The sequence below is a fragment of the Xyrauchen texanus genome, chromosome 14 (genome assembly GCF_025860055.1).
Source record: "Xyrauchen texanus isolate HMW12.3.18 chromosome 14, RBS_HiC_50CHRs, whole genome shotgun sequence".
NCBI classification, from domain to species: Eukaryota; Metazoa; Chordata; class Actinopteri; order Cypriniformes; family Catostomidae; genus Xyrauchen; species Xyrauchen texanus.
In genome coordinates this window covers 44,964,454-44,984,861 of record NC_068289.1, presented here as the reverse complement: position 1 = coordinate 44,984,861, position 20,408 = coordinate 44,964,454, and the positions used below count along the sequence as shown (strand labels likewise).

The window sequence follows — 20,408 nt, the reverse complement described above, 5'->3', positions numbered from 1 at the left end:
TGAGGACGGGAAAAAATCTTGAATGATTGTGATCAGAGATCAATAAAAGGCTTGGAAGTCACATCATAAAAAATTGTCAGTATTACTGATGGCTATGTTTAATAATGATGGCTATGTTTAATAGTGAAAAAGATAAGAGCATTTCCACATACACAATGCAATGAGAACTTACAGTATTGGGACTAAACAGCTGTGTGGCCACAAGAGAGCCACTTGTTAGTGAGGCTAATCAGAATAAACAACAAATATTTCTAGGGAGCATAAAGATTGGACTCTGGAGCAATGGAAAAATGTCACGTGGTTTGTTGAGTCCAGATTTACCCTATACCAAAGCGATGGGCGTGTCATACATAGTGCCCACTGTACAAGCCTCTGGAGGCAGTGTTATGATCTGGGGTTGCTTCATTTGGTCAGATCTGGCTCAGCAATGTTATGCGGCAATACAATTAAGTCCACCGACTACCTGAATGTACTGAATGACCTGGTTATCCCATCAATTGGTTATGTATTCTTTTTTTTTTTTTGTCCAGGCAGTGTATTTTGGCTTTGCTAAACGCAATACATAATTTAAATTAATTTGAATTCCGTTCACAACACTCTAGACTGTTATTTAAGGATTAAACTTCTTGCATACAGAGTCACATGATGCAACAACATGACATCGACCACTCAACATGTTTGGCAGACATGGGACAATAGTAATGAGTAAATAGATTCAGAATTTATAATGTATCATTTAATTTTAACACTGTTGGCAGTGATTGCATGTTGCTGGCCATAACATTGAATCAGTATTCATTATTCTAATTTCTGACGTAATGTCTGTATCATCTCAAAAACATGAATAACCAACCCTCCTGGAAACATAATAAACAATTTGAAAAAAAAACCTGTGGCTTGATTATTCTAAATTTCACACCTTAGACCTGTTGCCCACGTATGTGGACATACATTTTTAGGAAAAACATTTGCTCTAGACATATTTTTTCTCAGAATTTTTAAAAAATTGATGTCCACATATGTGGGCAACAGGTCTAAGTTGTGAATATATATATATATATATATATATATATATATATATATATATATATATATATATATATATATATATATATATATAATATTTATTATTATTTTTTTTTGTGCCACAAGTTATAAATCAAAAAGAGAAATGGAAAATGAACACTGCAATCACGCTCTGGTCTCAGGGGGTTAACACAAATACACACATACTGGTCTGATAAGCTTCACACACCACTTAATATGTTTTCTACTATAAAAGTAGATCACGTCCATTGATTTGTATGTCTCCAATAAGAACCGAATGTCAAGAATCAAAATATTTCAAGTATTGCCACACTTGGTTTGCTTGAAAGCGCACATTCCATCATATCTTCTCTCATTGAACACCTCAACAACATATCCACAGCATCTCTCAGTGTACTCAGTTGTAACTGCAAGATGGGGTGTGAGATTCAGAGGGAACAGTGTAATTCAGATAATTCAAAATTAATTTATGAGTAGGGTTTTTAATATTCAAATGATCAGTCAATTACTCGTGCACATCCCTAATTGTTTACAAGCCTTTAAGAAATCATACCTTTTATTTATACTTCAATATAACTAAATTACAGTGTATTTAGCTTACACTGCAAGTGATATAAACAAATAAAACATTTAAAATGAAATTGTATTTTGGGATATTTTGAATGACAATTTATAGTTATTAAAAATGCTATGATCGTGACAGCGCAATCTTTCACTCTCCTTAACATTCTGGCTCTTTCTTCTTCATTTCGCCCACTGCATCTTCTAACTGTAACCAAATCCCTGCACTGTACCTCACTGTTCATCCTCTCTGATCTGTCTCAAATGGTTTGATTCTTTGTTTCATGATCAATGGAATATCAGTCAGTTTTGTGCACATGTTCATTGTGGTCCTGTTCAAGCTATTGCACGTTTAGCAGTGATGTTTTTCCCTGTTTGTTGTAGGCCTGTGGAGATCCCAAGGCAAAACCCTCCTACCTGATTGATAAAAACTTGGAGTCAGCCGTGAAATTCATTGTCAGAAAATTTCCCGCTGTCGAGACACGCAACAACAACGTAAGTTTCATATGATGAATCAAGAATGTTTAAGTTCTAATGACCCTGCTGATGGCATGGCTTGATGTTAATAATAGTAGAGTGTTTTATGAATATTATTTTTACATTATATAGAAAATTATAACTTCAACCTTTTTTATTGTATTAAATGTGCTGTAACTATTTTGTATTCTTTTTTACCACAGATAAAATGTGTGTCCTTATTTCCTTTTTGCCCAGAGAATTAGTCCAAGTATTGCATGTTTAACCAGGGATGTCATGAAAAACTTGATCAATTCTTCCCACAATGATCTTCTTAATGCTATAGAGTATTATTTGCAGTAGAAATGTGGCTAAAAGCTTGAAGGCACAATGGAATACAGTTGTCCTTATTTAAACGCAGTGCCGTGACCCACATTACATCATCTAATGCACATCCTTATCTCGGTTGTTGGGAAAATGAGGAAAGCTGAAAGGGGCTCTACAGCATCTATATAATAGCATTAAACTCTGTAAGAAAAGTGCCACTGGATATGTTTTTTCCTAGTTCAATATTGGAGTACATATGTTTAATGCTGTATCTGACATGCCATTATTGGTCGTTCAACAGCAAACTTGGAGAACAACAGTTTTATATTATGATAACTATAACATTTTTAGCAGACATAAAACTTTGTATACATCCTCTGTGCTTATTTTAGGTGGAGATGGTGACTTTGTACTGATGGGGGTTGACCTAATTGCTGTAGTAGTGGCATAAATTTAAAATAAAATCTGTTTTGTGTTTCAGCAGTTTTAGTCTCCTATCCGATTACAATCATAACCCCTCCAACACCACAATTACCAAGCCCAGTCCTTGCTGTAATTATTTTTCCTCCATTACCACAGCCCTGAACATCATGCCGCCCATGCTTTGACCATCAAAGTGATTCTAACTTCACTGCTAAAGTTTTAATTTTGAGGTCATCATTTCCATTTTAAAAGCACAATATTCTGTCCTGCTGCCGAACTGATACTTTTGAAATGTTTGACGTTGTGTGTGCTTTTTTTAAGTCATAGAATACAAGGTGGTGTCCCCACATCTGTCTTTCTTTCCAGGAACCTCAACCACAACACTACAATTAATGTTTATTCTTAATGTGGATTAGTGTTTTAGTCTTATTTAAAGACCCCCATGAAATCACTTTAAATTAAATGTCTTTACTGTATCGTGTTTCCAAATGAAATGAGAATTTTGGGCAGGAAATATCAAAAGGCTTGTCCCTTTTTAAAAAATAGTCTTTAGATTACATCAGAACCATGACTTGCTACTTGTTATTGCTAGTCAGAAGATGATGTTGGGGAAGTGCCATATTCTCATTATAGAAAATATTTTGACTGTATAAGAGTGTTCGCCCACTTTTTCAAGTGTCTTGATTCCAGAAGTTTTTTTCCTATAAAATTCATAAGAGTTCCAAGCCATGAACCAAACCAACCAGTTCTTAGGTGAATCACATTACAAACTTTAATTGGTAACACTTTACAAGAAGATTAAATTAATTAACATTAGTAAACAACATTACTTAACACAAACTAACATTAAACAACACTTTTACAGCATTAAGTAATCTTAGTTAATGATCATTTCAACATATAGTAATATCATTTTAAAATCAAAAGTTGTATATCTTAATTTTAGTTGTAACACTTTGCAATAAGGTTCCCTTTGTTGGCATTAGTTAAAAGCATTAGTTAACATGTAATAACAATGAACAATACTTTTCAAGCATTTATTAATCTTAGTTTTATACATTTCAACATAGAGTAATACATTTTTAAAACCAAAGATTATATGCTTTAACATTAGTTAATGCACTATGAACTAACAAAGAACAGTTGTTTATTAACTAAGATTAATAAATGCTGTAAAATTATATTGTTCATTGTTAGTTCATGATACCTAATGCATTATCTAATGTTAACAAATGGAACCTTATTGTAAATTGTTACACTTTAAAGCAAAAAAATATAAGAAATCAGTCAAAAAGACAAAGGTACATGTCCATGTACTTAACGTCTTTAATGAGGGAATGAATTACAATTCTGTGAAGCAATGCAAATGATGTAATTGGGTTAAAAATAAAAATATATATATATTTTAAGTTGTTAGAAGTGTAGAAGTATTATTTTAATTATATTGCAAAATATTGGTGTGTATGTATATATATATATACCAAACCAAATACATCAAAACCATACTATCAAGTTACAAAATCGGAGCTCACGGTAGGCCTGTCATTATATAGGTTTTGAAGTTATTTGTAATAATCAATTCCCCTATGGAAAAAGATAATGGGATTTTTGCTTTTGGAACCAGACTGTTGCACTATATGGAAATTTTGCCCATGGTGTTAGTGCAAGATGCGTCACCAGTATTTTAAGTCCATATTTCCAGAAGAAAAAGGGTAATTAAATGCGTAAATCTGCTAAAAGGTTATTTTGTAATAACATTTTATAACTTTTAGGAGGACACAAGCACATAGATGGCCTCAAAGCTGACACAGACTTAAAGACATAAAACATGTTTTTTTTATTGCATGGGGTCTTTATATACTTGATGTGGTATATTTTTTGTGGTTTAACAAAAGGACAATCCATATTATATGGATAGAAGACACAGTTACCCTTTATTTCAGAATCTGTGGAGATCAGGTCTCAGTTGTCAAGCCTGGGGAAATGACATCAGTTCATCCTGTGTTGCTTTAGGAATGTAGGAGTGTCACGTTCCCACACCTCTACTGGTTTTTATTGTGCCATTCAAGGTTGATCTCTGTGCACTCCAATGCTTTTAGTATGGGCATTTTTTTTAAAAGTGAAAACGTGAAATTTAAATTTATATATGAAGTACTTGTTGTCATCATATCAAACTATTTTTATGTATAATCATAGACCCTTACAGATAAAGTTCAGACATCAGAAAGTTTCAGTCTAGACAAGTATTTTTCCAGTTTAGATTGAGAGAGGAGCTTGCGTTACGAACGTTACAAATATGGACATTGATATAGATAAATAAGATAAATAGATGATTGGATGGTTTTTGGGAGATGACACACTTTGTAAAAACTCTGAATTGAAATACTCAATCCAGATCACTTAAGAACATGTAATATTACATTTTAATTAAGTGTCAAAGAAATTGGGAAAAATTGGCATTACGGTTGTGACATCTCTATATTGTGAAAGCAGCACTAACATCATGAGAGGAAACAGTCCAAAAAATATTGAAGCCTGCAGACTTCAACCTTAGAGACATTATGATATCCATCAAGGCTATATGAAGGATGCAGCTGCTCAGTTTGGCCCCTTTGCATGCTTTCACCAAAGAAAAGGTGGTTTGGGCTCTGCACTGGCCCATTAAACCAGGAACCACTAACGTTAGAGTGTGGGTAGGATATTGTCCGCACCAAGTACAGTTTTGAAAATGCAAAACAAAACTAAATCACAGCCTGTATAATCAACAATGGTGTCTACACTGGGTGTACAATGCACACGTCAATGCACATCCACTTAATGGCCAATCCATTCCTATTTGTGTTGCACTGCAAAGCTACTCAAGCCTCTATCCTCCACGTCTGTTTGAAATAAAATTTTGTTTAATGCCATAAATTTGAGTTGATTGCATTAATTTTTATTTGTTATTTCTTTACCTAACTCCTGAACATTAATTGAAGCTTATATATAAATATGAAATACTTACAAAACTATGAGTATGAATAATAAACAAAGACTGCTGTGTGCTGCTGTGAACCAGCACAATTTTGGTGGAAAAGGGCTGAGTTGAGGACATTTAGGCTAAATGACCATCCGGCTGGATTTCTGTTTATAAGCTACAAAAAGTGAGGATTTATTTACAGAGTCTGTCTCATAACAAATTAACCAAACAGTTTATATATATATATACATTGCTGTTCAAAAGTTTGGGGTCACTTGACTTAAATGTTCTCATGATCTTTAAAATCTTTTGATCTGAAGGCATATGCTTAAATGTTTTAAATTAGTTTTGAAGGCAAAAATATAATTATAATATAAATTATATATATTATATAAATATAATTGTGTGTAAAATAATAGTTTTTGAAATGGGTGACTTGGACCATATAATTAAGAAAAGCAGCCAATAAGTGCCCAGCACATAGATGGGATCTCCTTCAATATGGTTTAAAAAGCATCCCAAGGTGATACCTCAAGAACTTGGTTGAGAAAATGTCAAAATTCTAGGCAAAGGCTGGCAACTTTGAAGATGCTAAAATATAACAGCTTTGATGAATTTTTTTAGTCACAACACAATTCCTATAGTTCAATTTCTGTTCTTCCATAGTATTGATGACTTTACTATTATCCTTAAATGTGAAAAATAATAAAGATTGAGTAAGTGACCCTAAACTTTTGAGCGGTAGTATGTGTATATGTATATATGTATATATATATATATATATATATATATATATATATATATATATATATATATACATACACACCCATCAGCCACATCATTAAAACCACCTGCCTAATATTGTGTAGGTTCCTCTTGTGCTGCCAAAAACCCACAACCCACATCTCAGAATAGCATTCTTAGATAATATTCTTCTCACCACAATTGTACAGAGCAGTTATCTGAGTTACCGTAGACTTTGTTAGTTTGAACCAGTCTGGCCATTCTCTGACCTCTCTCATCAACAAGGCATTTTCATCCACAGAACTGTCCCTCACTGGATATTTTTTTTTTTTGTGGTACATTTCAGAGTAAATTCTTGAGACTGTTGTGGATGAAAATCCTAGAAGATCAGCAGTTACAGAAATACTCAAACCAGCCCATCTGGCACCAACAACCATGCCATGGTCCAAATCACTGAGATCACTTTTTTCCCCTTTCTGATGGATGATGTGAACATAAACTGAAGCTCCTGACCTGTATCTGCATGATTTTATGCACTGCACTGATTAGATAATCGCATGGATGATTGTTGGTACCATATGGGCTGGTTTGAATATTTCTGTAACTACTGATCGCCTTGGATTTTCACACACAACAGTCCCTAGAATTTACTCTGAATGGTAAAAAAAAAAAATTTAAAAAAAAACTCTGATTCGGATAACCGCTCTGTACAATTGTGGTGAGAAGAATATAATCTCAGAATAATATTCTGATATGCGGAGTGGCACTGTTTTGGTGGCACGAGAGGGGACCTACAGAATATTAGGCAGGTGGTTTTAATGTTGTTGCTGATCGGTGTGTATATATACAATTTCATATGTGCTATTAAACATGCATTCCATGTCTTAAGTATGTGTTCTGTGTTTGTTTTCATTTTGGGTTCTCTGTAGTAACAAACCACCATTTTTGTCCTTTTGAAGTGTTTCAGATGCTTCTTTGCCTTAAACTTTGTGTTCAAATGTTTAGATGTTTATATGCTTCTCACAGTGATGTGGAGCTGTGTCATGTTTAACTGTGTTTGAGTTGCCTTTTAGTGTTGTTTTATATTTCCTTTTTTGTTCTTTTGCATTTTTTGCATGCTTAACATGGCTATTTTCTGGATTATTCTTTTGGTAAGTTTGGACTCCAAGTGGAGTCCCATTTGATTTATTTAGTTCCTATAACATTTCAGTTGTACTCACATATATACATGTTAGTATTCAAGTCAACTACATGGACAAAAGGAATCTCAGATGCCTTCTTTCTTTTGAACAAAACCTGTGAATTGCATTTATTCGGCACAGCTAAGATCTAATCTTTTACGATTATTGCGATGTGCTCTGAGCTTCCTTTCAAGTCTGTTATTGCATGGATACATGCTTTCTTCAATATATATATTCACTGTATATCTGGTATATTCAAAGCAAGTATCTAATGAGGTTTAGTCTGGTGTGCACAGCATCACATAGTTTTTGGCTCAACACACACTTTACTTGAAAAGAGCAGAGATGGAGATCAGTACATTTTTAGAACTTTAAACTATGACAGATTAGAAGACATGGTCTGTGATTCACAATTTCATTGCCTTTGTGGGTGAATTTCATGAAACCTGCTTAATTGTCATGATGATAATGTCAGTGCTAAAAACAAAAATGTAATAGTCCTGGAACAGGGTTCATTTTCTTAAAACATTTGATTGTTACAGTGAAATGTGTTGTAGACATGTTTTCATAGGATACACCTTATAGTCCCCAATCTACAGTATATACTGGATCACCATTTTATCTCCCTCTCTGCTGTTTGACTTCTTGACATCATCTCTGCTTCTGAATATTTACGTATATATCAGATTTACATTAAACCTCTTGGTCTAGTGAAATTACATAACTCTGTAGGAAGTGAATATATTATCTACAGTAAAAGTCTGCAGGGTGGGGATGGGGTGTGGTTTGATGGTATTTGGGTCTTTTTGTTAAACTTAGATTCTCTGATATTGGGCTTTATGGGGTATCTGCAATGCATCATTAACTTTTAGCTCTAACCTGGTTTTCTGGAAATCCTGATAAGGGCTTTCTGTCACTAACTTTATTCTAGAGCATTTTTGCACTATCATTGACTTAAGAGAAACCATGCTGTTTTAAAAACATACTGTAATTGAATGAATTGAATTAGCTTGCAATCTTACCCAAACATAGATTTGGATGTCTGAAATGTGGCCAAAACGGTTATGCTATATTTATGTTTTCACTGAATATCTTTCTAGGTGTGGTGGTAATGCATTTTTGCTCTAGAGTCACAAATATTGCAAAGGCAACCAAAGGGGTCAATTCGTGTCAGGACTTGATGCAGGGTTCATTCACTGATTCGGCTGTCAAAAAGAAAGTCTGAAAGTCTCTCTGTCAGGACTCAACAATAAGGATTTAATGTGTAGTGTTTCAGATTTTTACTTGCCCTGCCAACATTTTCACTCATCTGCTATAAATATAATAAATGCATAGTTTTAGCTAGTTTTATTTACATAAATAGCTGTAATGTAACTCTATGACATACTTTTGCTGGGAAACAATGGCATATGTTGCAAAACAATACTAATTTGTTTATAATTTTCAACATATATGACTTAAATGTCTTAAAACAAAATCAAACAAAAAAGTAATTCACGCAATTCCAACAAATTTTCTTCTAAAGCATTCAAACTTGTTTTTCCTGAGGTAAGGGAAATTTCTCAGATGTACTTTGTGTTTTTTAAACCTGTCCAAATCTGACAAGTCTGTTTTTCTCGCACAACCTTTGTAAAAATGTTCGGCTAACTCAAAGGTCCTCTGAGAAATACAGCCGGAGGTGGGTGCTGAACCTGAATTCTGAAATGGATTCATTATGTGCTCCACCAAGGTGGATACAGGCAGAATGTTGTTATGGACCACGCGCGACACAGTAAGGTTAAGCCGTTGCGCACCGTAATTTTTAGGTTACCCTTCTGGCCCCACCCCTGCTCCCACCTCTGTCGTTTGACGATAATAATTGTAACAAACATTGTTTCGAAAACTAATCCTGTCCGAATAGGACTTAAATTATTGTCATGCCCACTCAGACAACACCTTCCCCTAACAATTCCACCACTCACCAGCAGAGGGCTCCATCACCTGAATTCAGAAATGGACTCGTTATGTGCTGCACCTGTGCCTCTTGTGTTGTAAACTGTGTATATTCAGTAAACATGCTCACTGATCCTTGCGATGTCTTGTTTAGCTCTGTATTGCAATTCTGAGCGCTGTATCTTCTAGTCTCTTCTGTTAGTTTAGATCTCTGGATTACTCACCTTGCTTACTGTTTTTGAATTGTTTGACTGCATTGTTGCCTCTATGGTTTTGACCCTACCTGTTCAAATTACTTTGTGTTTGGATTTTCCCTTCATTAGAACTCTGCTCATGTATCCTAACCCTTTGCCTGAGCCTCCTCCCTCACAGTTAGCCGGTTAGATAATATTATATCTTATTTTAATCTGCACAATTCACAACAATGTTCAATCCTCAACAAAACTGTTAAAAAATATGTATCTTAAAAATGGTTTGTTGGCAAGGCTTAAAAATACATGTAGGCTACATGATCAATAATCATAAGCTGTAGTGAAAACTCTAAACTAGCTTTCTGGTGTCAAATGGCCAGAAATACCCTTAGGCCATGTTTTCCTTTTCTAAAATTCTTCCATTACCTAATGCTTGGGTAAAACGATGACATTAGGAAACTAAAAAGAAAAACAGATTAGAGTGGATGTGGCTTTACACTAGCCCTGGACAATCCTTATTGCTGAGCCCTGATTTGTTTTATCTGAATTTGACAGTTTAATACTTGCATTACAGGCTGTGTTCACCGATAAAATAGCATAAACTTGATTCAAAACTCATTTACATGCCTGTTACTGAGGTTATTTGAATTAATATAAAAGTACAATACATTTATACTGATGAAACTAGCCAAATAGCATATATTTAGAAGACTTTTATCAGGCATAAATCATGTTGAAGTGAACCCTGCTGATAAGTTTCTTCGTCTAACATTACTATTATGTGAACTAGTTTAATGTGACCGTGTTTAACTAATGTCCTTATTTTACGTTACAGCAACAGCTTGCACAACTACAAAAAGAAAAGTCAGAAATACTGAAGAATTTAGCCCTATATTACTTCACCTTCGTGGATGTTATGGAATTTAAGGTATGGATATAGTCCCACTCTGTGGACCTCATTCATTAAACAAGAGCAGAACAAAGTTTGGAAATGCATTATGGGAGTCATCACATTAAATGGTTTTGCAAACATTTTACACATTCGTTCTGCTTATGTTTTGTGAATTAAGCTATGCATTTGCATTATTTTAATTAAGGATTTTTGCTGAATGACCACTTTCAAAATGGATATTTATACACTTTGTTGTTGTTTGTTTACAGGACCACGTTAGTGAATTGCTGAACACTATTGATGTTTGCCAAGTTTTCTTTGACATTGTGAGTTGAATGTATTTTAATTATTAGATAATTTTCTTGAAATGGTGATTTCTTTCTAATGACATGGCAAATGTATAACAAAATGTATTTTTTTTTGCAGACTGTAAATTTTGATCTCACAAAGAACTACCTGGACTTGGTGGTGACGTACACTAATCTGATGATGTTGCTTTCTCGAATCGAGGAGCGCAAAGCGATAATTGGCCTCTATAACTATGCACATGAAATGACGCACGGTTCAAGGTAATAAAACTGCAGCATCTTATCTGGACATCTGCATTTAAATGAGGGAGTAAATCCCCTAAATTATTTTTTGTGTAAACTACACTGTATAAAGCTGTGTATGTCATATTTTCACAACTGCTGTTTTCTGGAATTTTGTTTGTCTTCTAAACATTTTTGGAAAGATTTTTATTAGAGCTGTCAATGTATAAAAAAATTTAATCGAATGAATTACATGGTGTCCCGATTAATTAATTGCATGTACAAATATTTGCTGAGAAAGCCCCTCTATAACAATAATTCAATATATAATGATTATACATATTTATATCAATATATAATTATACATAGTTATCATATATATATATATATATATATATATATATATATATATATATATATATATATATAATAAAAAATATTCAGATAATTAAAATGCATTAGATTCTTATAGCAGAAGACATTACAAAATTGATCATAAGTCAGATTCAAGCATTCAAATTATTATACAAATCTACAAACGTACACGGTATAAAAGAAAAGGAGGAGATGATTACATCTGGTTACAATCATCCGTGCGATTATCTAATCAGCCAGACGTGTGGCTGCAGTACATAAAATCAAGCAGATACGGGTCAGGAACTAATGTTCACATCAACCAACAGAAAGGGGAAAAAGTTGGTGATTTGGACCATGGCATGATTTTTGGTGCCAGATGGGCTGGTTTGATTATTTCTGTAACTACTGATATCCTGGGATTTTCACGCACAACAGTCTAAAACGTTTATTTAGAATGCTGCCAAAAACAAAAAACATACAGTGAGCGGCAGTTCTGTGGATGGAAATGCCTTGTTGATGAGAGAGGTCAACAGAGAATGGCCAGACTGGTTCAAACTGACAAAGTCTACAGTAACTCAGATAAAGCGCTCCGTACATTTGTGGTGAGAAGAATAGAATCTCCGAATCTTATTGTTTAGTTCTTTTTTTTTCTTTTTTCAATTTGGAATGCCCAATTTCCAATGCTCTCTAAGTCCTCATGGTGGCATAGTGACTGTCAGTTGCCTCAATGTCTGAGAACGTCAATCCGTGCATCTTATCACGTGGCTTGTTGAGCGCGTTACCATGGAGACATAGCGCTTGTGGAGGCTTCACACCATTTTCCACTGCATCCATGCATGACTCGCCACGGGCCCCACTGAGAGCGAACCACATTATAGAGACCATGAGGAGGTTACACCATGTGGCTGGAGTAGGAGACCTGGCTGGAGTCACTCAGCATGCCCTTTATTCGAACTCCAGGGGTGGTAGTCAGCATCTTTACATGCTGAGCTACCCAGGCCCCACTTATTGTGTATTTCTATAAATACTTTTTTCTATTTGCTTTTATATTTATTCTAGTTTTTATTATCTCTGGATTGCTGTTGTATTGTTTGTGCACTGGAAGCTTCTGTCACGAAGACAAATTCCTGTGTAAGCATACTTGGCAATAAAGTTCATTCATATTCTGATAATAGTGCTAAGGTCATGATTTCTTTGATGTTTTTGTGCCCAGTGATCGAGAATACCCCAGGCTTGGACAGATGATTGTGGATTATGAGAACCCACTGAAAAAGATGATGGAGGAGTTTGTCCCTCATGGAAAAGTAAAATTTGCATGATGCAATAAGAAAGAAAAATCGTATTACTCATGTGGCAACATGGTTTAATCTGAGATCTCTGACCTTTGTTTTCTTCTCACTCTGCTTGTATATGTTTGACAGTCGCTGTCAGATGCACTGGTCTCTCTGCAGATGGTGTACCCCCGCCGGAATCTGTCTGCTGATCAATGGAGGAATGCTCAGCTGCTCAGTTTGATTAGCGCTCCTAGTACAATGCTCAACCCGGCTCAGTCCGATACGGTCAGGCTGCAGTCCTTTACTATTTTTGTAAACAATGTAAATCTAAAATCTATTGAACTGTCTTTATGTACACTGCTTACTGCCTACATGTTAAATTTAAACAATGGCATGTAGCCATATCTCAATTAACCTTCCTTTGGTATTCACGGTCATTTTTGATCGGGAGGTTTAGCAGTGTAACCCCTTTTTTGATGATGATAATGATAAAAAAAATTCTGCCCTTAAGAACAATAAAATTATGCATTTCTTTTGCGTTATTATGCCATTTTTATATTATTTGCATGTAAATTAAAAAAAATTAATTTGCATATACAAATAAGCACGTTTTTGGAAGGAAAAAAGAAACATGAAGAAAATATGAGAATGTGACAAATTGGAAGCAGATTGCTGCCATCTGGTGAACAAAATATAAATAACATGACTTAAAAACCATGTCATGCCAGTAACAGCCAGTAGATTTTATTACAAGATATGCATTTGGAGATATATTTAGTAGGGATGTTCTGATATCATTTTTCTGAGAATGAGTACGAGTACCGATATGTTTTTTTTTTTTAACTCAATATCAGCAGTTTATTTCAATTTTATCTTTAAAATTGGATTTAAATAAATTAATTAAAACTTGAATCAGATGAAAGTATAACAATTATTTTTCAACATTATTTTTTAATCAAATGAAGTGCTTATATACAGTACAGAACCTCACAGCACAATCCAAAATACAACATTGGAGTTATTTTGTTAAATTGCTGCATAATAGAGTACCACAGATGTGAGATATTGCTTAAATATAATACAGTTACTACTGATTTATTATTATTAATAGTTGTAGTAGTATAGCAGTGAATATTACATAACTATATAGTAGTGATCTATTTTTTCATTTAAATTGAGCTTTTATTTTGGCGAAGCTTTTATTTTTAAGCGTTTCTGTGTTGTTAGACCAAGTAACTCTGTCGTAATAACGGCAGATTCCCAGTCCTGAAAAGCAGGTCACTACGTGAATCACAATAATTATTAAAAGGATATCGCTCGTGCTAAAAAGTGAAGTGGCGCTCTGCTTGCTGTCATCAGCTACAAACAGAGCTACAAAAATTTTTATAATAAAAATCTATTTTGTCATTATGCATGTTATCAAACCTGACCATGGCGTTACAAAGAGAAGACACAGAATAAGCATTTTTCTACCAATAATTTTTTTCAAACATAACATTTTTATAACTTGGGTATATGCATAATAATTTCAAGAAAATGAACATCAAGAAACAGAAATTAACTGCAAAATTCAGAAAATTCTCTAGGATAGTAAGAGTAAAAAAATGGAAGAACAGAGTCAACATTTTTAAATTTCAAACTTGTTATAATACATATGTATTTTGCATGCACGCGGGTGTGTGTCAGATTACTAAAATCGGCTGGAAAACAACAGATGACTTGTAATACCAACAATGACCAAAAAGATGGCTGTAGAGCTCCACTTATCGATGCCCTATGTATGTGTGTGTGTGTCTGTGTGTTCTACATTGAGTGTGTTATCATCTCAACCCTTCATTTCTGAGTCTGTATGTTTAGCATTGTGGTGGATTTATTGGTTTTATTTGACAAAGGTAAAAAAATGTGTTGTGTTAAAGTCTCACCAGTTCATTCTTGTGTGTGTTCTGCACTGAGGATGTTTTAGTGCCACACTGTAATTTCTGTCTGTATTTTGTCTGATTTATTGATTTGTATTTGACAGATCAAAAAAATTGCTTTCCTATTCATTTTCAATGGCAGGTCCATTTTGACCATTTTTTTAGACTCAAGCCCAATTTTTTTGTTTTACAAAAAATAACTGTTGCATTTGCATGTGAACATGTGTTTGATCAAATGTGTTTCAGATGCCCTGTGAATACCTGTCTCTGGATGCCATGGAGAAATGGATCGTCTGTAAGTGTTATTAAAGATGACATGAAATCAAAATTGACCCTACTTACTCTCTTACTGTCCCTGATTCATGAGTGCACATTGTTTAAAAATATGTTTCTTTTCTTAATCTTTCATTATAATTATTTACATTTGTTTGGGCCAAGCTGAAAAACCATTGCTGTTCGTTTAATATAACAGTCAAATTTGTCAAATGTGGTTTAGGCTTATCAGATACAGATTGAATCTGATGATAAACTTAAAAAAGAGAAGATGTGCAGAAAGGATTTGCATACACTGTTTTAATTTAAAGCTGAGGGAACTACACTCTTATTGGTAGCTGAATTAGCCAATTAATATAATAAATAAATAGATGTTTTGTAAATGCTGGTTTCAGTTCTGTGTAAATCTGCCACACTTTCTGCAGAGCTCCATATGCACAGATTCTGTGTGTACCTAGTTTTAAGGAACAATACATATTCAGTGGCAAGGCAGGTTTGAGGGGTATGTAACCATGGCTCTCCTTTCTCTGTTATGTTGTAGTCGGGTTCATCTTGTGTCATGCGGCTCTGAACAGTGACCCTGCTGCCCTCAGTCTGTGGAAGTTGGCCCTTCAGAGCAGTTCCTGTCTCTGTTTGTTCAGAGATGAGGTCTTCCACATCCACAAAGCTGCTGAGGACCTCTTTGTAAACATTCGCGGGTCAGCGATTTATTCTCGCACACATATTCTTAAAGTAATATTACAATGTGTTTCATTAATATAACATATTAATTGCCATAATCTGGGTCACACACGGGTCACATTTTATATAAAGCTGTTTATTATTACACTTTTATGTATTATTACACATACTATTTATTATTACACTTTTTTTTTAAACATTTTTTTTATTGTGATTTTTAAATTTTAGTTACAACAAACGTGTCAATGACATCCGTGAATGCAAAGAATCAGCTCTGTCACATGCGTAAGTGTCTCTTTGTATTTCTCAACATAAACTTAATTATTTGTTACTCCATATAATGGTTAATATTTCTTTATAAATTCGTCCAGGGGCTCCATGCACCGAGAACGGCGCAAGTTCTTGCGATCTGCCCTAAAAGAGCTTGCCACCGTGCTGGCTGATCAGCCCGGCTTACTGGGTCCCAAGGCTCTGTTTGTGTTTATGGCTCTCTCTTTTGCCCGCGATGAGATCATCTGGCTGCTCAGACACGCTGACAATATCCAGAAGAAAAGCACAGATGACTTCATTGACAAGTAAATCTTGTTTCTTGAAAGCTACTTGCACCAAATTGTATTCCTTAAAAATTTGTTTTTCAATTCGTGCTTGTTTGCTTAGGCACATTGCAGAACTAATCTTCTACATGGAGGAGTTGAGGGCACATGTGAGGAAGTACGGCCCTGTGATGCAGAGGTACTACGTGCAGTACCTGTCCGGCTTTGACGCTGTGGTTCTCAATGAGCTAGTGCAGGTGAGACTGTACATACTGGAGCTCCAGCTAACCTTCCTACCACCACAACAAACCTACACCACAGCCTTTCCACAGTTATGGAAATCAGATATCAGGGAAACTTTTTTGGCCTGATGAAATCATGGAAATTCATTGGTAAAAAGGAGTGTGAACTTCCACTGACACCAGCTGCATAAATAAAATAACTTAGAAGAGCATTCTTTTGAAGAGCAATTATTATATGAAGTGCTCTCATGATACAAAGTCAGACTTGAATGTGTCATTTGGTGTTATTCTGACAATAATGTGCGGTTGGGTGGATCTGGCTTGAGCAGTAATCACATTATCAATCCTTGGCAGTATCTCGCAGAGGGTGTTTAGAAGAACAGGAGGTGACATGAATGAACTTGACCACTAGATGGAGAACTAGTTTTATTATTCAGATCTGAGACCAAAACTCCAGTTGGGAGGGAGGCAAGTGCGTCATGGTGTGATGGACCACATTGTTGAAAATGAATGGTAAAATAATCATGCCTTTCTCTTTTGTAGAACCTGTCTGTCTGCCCAGAGGACGAGTCCATTATAATGTCATCCTTCGTAAACACTATGACCTCTCTCAGTGTTAAACAAGGTAGTGAACCTATTCTATATTTTAAAGGACATGACACTTTAATCATCTTCAAGTGTGCATTAAAGGGAAAGTTCACCCAAAAATGAAAATTATTTTCATTTACTCACATTCATGCCATCCCAGATGTGTATGACTTTTTTCTGCTGAACATAAATGAAGAATTTTAGCTCTGTAGGTACATACAATGCAAGTGAACTGTGGCCAGAACTTTAAAGGTTCAAAAAGCATATATAGGCAGCTTAAAAGGGATCCATCTTTCTCCAGTGGTCGATCCATATCTTCAGAATCAATTCGATTGGTGTGGGTGAGAAAAAGATCAATATTTAAGTCCAATATTTAATACAATAATTTTTTTTTTCCTATAAATCTCCACTTTCACTTTCATGTTCTTCTTTTGTTTTTGGCAATTTGCATTCTTTTTGCATATTGCCAACTACTGGGCATGGAGGATAATTTATAGCAAAAAAGTACTGAAATATTGATCTTTTTCTCACCCACTCCTATCATATCACTTCAGAAGACATGGATGTTTATGCTACCATTATGTGCTATTTTGACCTTCAAAGTTCTGTCATCCATTTGCTTGCATTTTATGGTCCTACAGAGCTGAGGTATTTGTCTAAGATTGTTTGTGTTCAGCAGAAGAAAGAAAGTCATACACATATATTTCTTAATACTGTAGCGTGTCATTGGACCTGTTTTACTTATTGCTTTACTTTTATTTTGTGATATACCATCGCATTTAGTCTCTTTCCTGTTGTTTGTACCCTGTCACATAATAACTATGTGTTTGTTTTGCAGTGGAAGATGGTGAGGTGTTTGATTTCAGAGGCATGAGATTGGACTGGTTTAGACTGCAGGTAACATGAGCCCAGCCGTCTGAATGGAGCTTAGTCAATACATGGTGTTTGCTTTTATGATCCTAATCAGACATAATTAACAGCTATTATCTCTGCATCTATCTTACTAATTAGTAGATGCAGGACTGTAACTACTGTAGACATTGAGGGACACCCCCCACATATTCTGAATAGTGCCCAGTCAATATGGGTTTTTCAGTTTGGTCCCCCTCAATCCTGAATATGGGTTTACATCCTTTGCATAAAGCATCTAAAACATAAAAAGAAAGAAATTAAAATTGGATGCTAAGCTTCACACTGGCAAATGGTTGTTTAACAGAAATGACACTTTTCAATAAGGCTTCATTAATTAACATTAGATAATGTATTAGATAGCATGAACTAACAATGAACAATATATTTTTTACTGCATTTATTAATCTTTGTTAATGTTGGTTAATAAAATACTATTGTTCAGTGTTACTTCATGGTAGTTCAAAGTGCATTATGTAATGTTAAAAAATACAACTTTTTATTTTTTAAATGCATTGCTGTATGTTGAATTTAGCATGAGCTACTCTGATTACTAAATTCTGATTACTAAATTCTGTAAATGTATTGTTCATGTTAACAAATGCATTAACTAATGTTAACAAATGGATCCTTATTGTAAAGTGTTACCAAAACCTTTTTCTTTGTTATTCAATGAAAAGCATCATTTTTGGAAAATGACTTGATTCGTAAGATTTGGAACATGTCCGTCTTTTTGGAAATTACTAAAAAATGAACCACATTGCATGCTGTTCTTTTGAAGCTCTGATTATTCAATAGAAACTCGTGCCTTTTATCCCTGCTCAAATAAATCAGACTTCATCCCTGTGGAATATGGAATGTTTTTTGTACATCAAGTAACTGTGTGGGTGGGAATAGAAGCAGAGATGGAGAGACAAGGGTGTTCATGTGTTTTTGAGATTCTGTGTGAGTGTGTGCTGACCCCAAAAGCCCAACAGTCAAGTCCAGTCAGGGATGGTCCAGCATGGGTTTCCTGTGTTGACTAGCCCAGTCCCAGAGCAGAGAAGCCAATGACCTCATCCTTAAAGGAATAGTTCTCCTAAATATAAAGTTTCTTTCATAATTTACTCACCATTATGACATTCCATACTCATGTGTCTATCTTTCTTATGCAGAGCATATTTTTTTATGAATATCACAGGCTGTCTCTTAAATAGAGTGGTCATGGACAATATAATAAAGGACCCAAAAATGTCATAAAAGTATTCCATGCAACAAATTCCAAGTCTTCTGAAGGCATACAATTTAACAGTTTTAGTGAGAAACAACCTGAATTGTTTTTTTGTTTCTCAAATCACTTAAATTTCATGAGAGAAGCTGTTGCAGCTTGCCGTTTAGTCTCTTTCACGCACATGATGGGTGTCTCTCGTGTGTTTCTCTTTTGACATTGACTGGTATAAATGACAGTGAGAGAGCCTTTTCAGGTGATGCGAAGAGAAACGGCAGCTTGCCCGTTTCTCTCCCACACCTGGGTCACCGCTTGTTGGTTAAGTCTCCATTCCTCGTCCAGTAAATCCGCATTTATTATGCCCGGGAAATGCGCCATGTGTAATGAATAAGCATGCACAGCTCCACACAATCGGTTTCTGTGGATGTGCATTCGAGTCGAGTGTTTACCACCTGGAAATTTATATGTGCCAATTTTAGCCACAGACAGTGGAGAAAACATTTGTGAGAAAAAAAAAACATACTGGATTAATTGTGTAAATTAGTCAACTATTAATTGCAGAAATGAACGGCTAAATTTTCCCAGCCCTACTTTATTTACATACAACCTAATGTAAAAAAAACAAAAAAACAATCTCCACTTTCCATTACATGTTTTGGACATGTCCCGTTGTGTATGTTTGTATCTTCATAGCTATTAGGTGTAAATGACAGAAAAGCAGTCCTGCCCACTGATGGCTTTGCAAATAAATCTACCTCTATATAAACATTATAACAGAATATCTACTGGTTGACACATTTCTACCATCACAAGGTATACCAACATACCACCCAGTGCTAAAATCAATGCCAGCAACCGTGTGTAATTCACAAGTTGGCCAATTGTTCGGTCAATTGCATATAGAAGTTTTAAAGGTACTAAAAAGGGTATAAAACGGGGTAGAAAATGGTGATGCAAGAAACCAAGTCAAATAATAAAGTGCATCAAATGTGCATAATATGTCCTCTTTTGGCACTGGAATCAGTTAGTTCTCGTTCATGTTTGATTGCAGCTCATTGCTCTTAAGAGCTGCCCATACTCTACTTTTTGAGCAGGGATGCCCTCTTCTCCATCAATTCAGCAGGCTTTCTTCTTGTTTAATGGACCAGTTGTTGAGATTGCACTTGCCAGTATATAATAGCTAAC

At 35.0% G+C, this 20,408-nt stretch overlaps 1 protein-coding gene across 4 annotated transcripts in view; it reads left to right on the top strand.

The window, feature by feature from the left end:
* Nucleotides 1-20,408, top strand: part of LOC127654803 (nck-associated protein 1) — a 70,154-nt gene that overhangs the window by 18,787 nt on the left and 30,959 nt on the right. For 2 of the 4 annotated variants that reach the window (XM_052142243.1, XM_052142241.1), the window contains 13 exons: nucleotides 1,993-2,103; nucleotides 10,663-10,749; nucleotides 10,983-11,039; nucleotides 11,140-11,282; nucleotides 12,814-12,904; nucleotides 13,022-13,159; nucleotides 15,037-15,085; nucleotides 15,605-15,761; nucleotides 15,973-16,029; nucleotides 16,116-16,319; nucleotides 16,402-16,534; nucleotides 17,063-17,144; nucleotides 17,946-18,004. In XM_052142243.1, coding sequence (XP_051998203.1) covers nucleotides 1,993-2,103; nucleotides 10,663-10,749; nucleotides 10,983-11,039; nucleotides 11,140-11,282; nucleotides 12,814-12,904; nucleotides 13,022-13,159; nucleotides 15,037-15,085; nucleotides 15,605-15,761; nucleotides 15,973-16,029; nucleotides 16,116-16,319; nucleotides 16,402-16,534; nucleotides 17,063-17,144; nucleotides 17,946-18,004 — 1,368 coding nt within the window. Of the gene's footprint in view, nucleotides 1-1,992; nucleotides 2,104-10,656; nucleotides 10,750-10,982; nucleotides 11,040-11,139; nucleotides 11,283-12,813; nucleotides 12,905-13,021; nucleotides 13,160-15,036; nucleotides 15,086-15,604; nucleotides 15,762-15,972; nucleotides 16,030-16,115; nucleotides 16,320-16,401; nucleotides 16,535-17,062; nucleotides 17,145-17,945; nucleotides 18,005-20,408 lie in introns of all 4 variants that reach the window. The other 2 variants (XM_052142242.1, XM_052142240.1) reach the window with 1 other exon arrangement.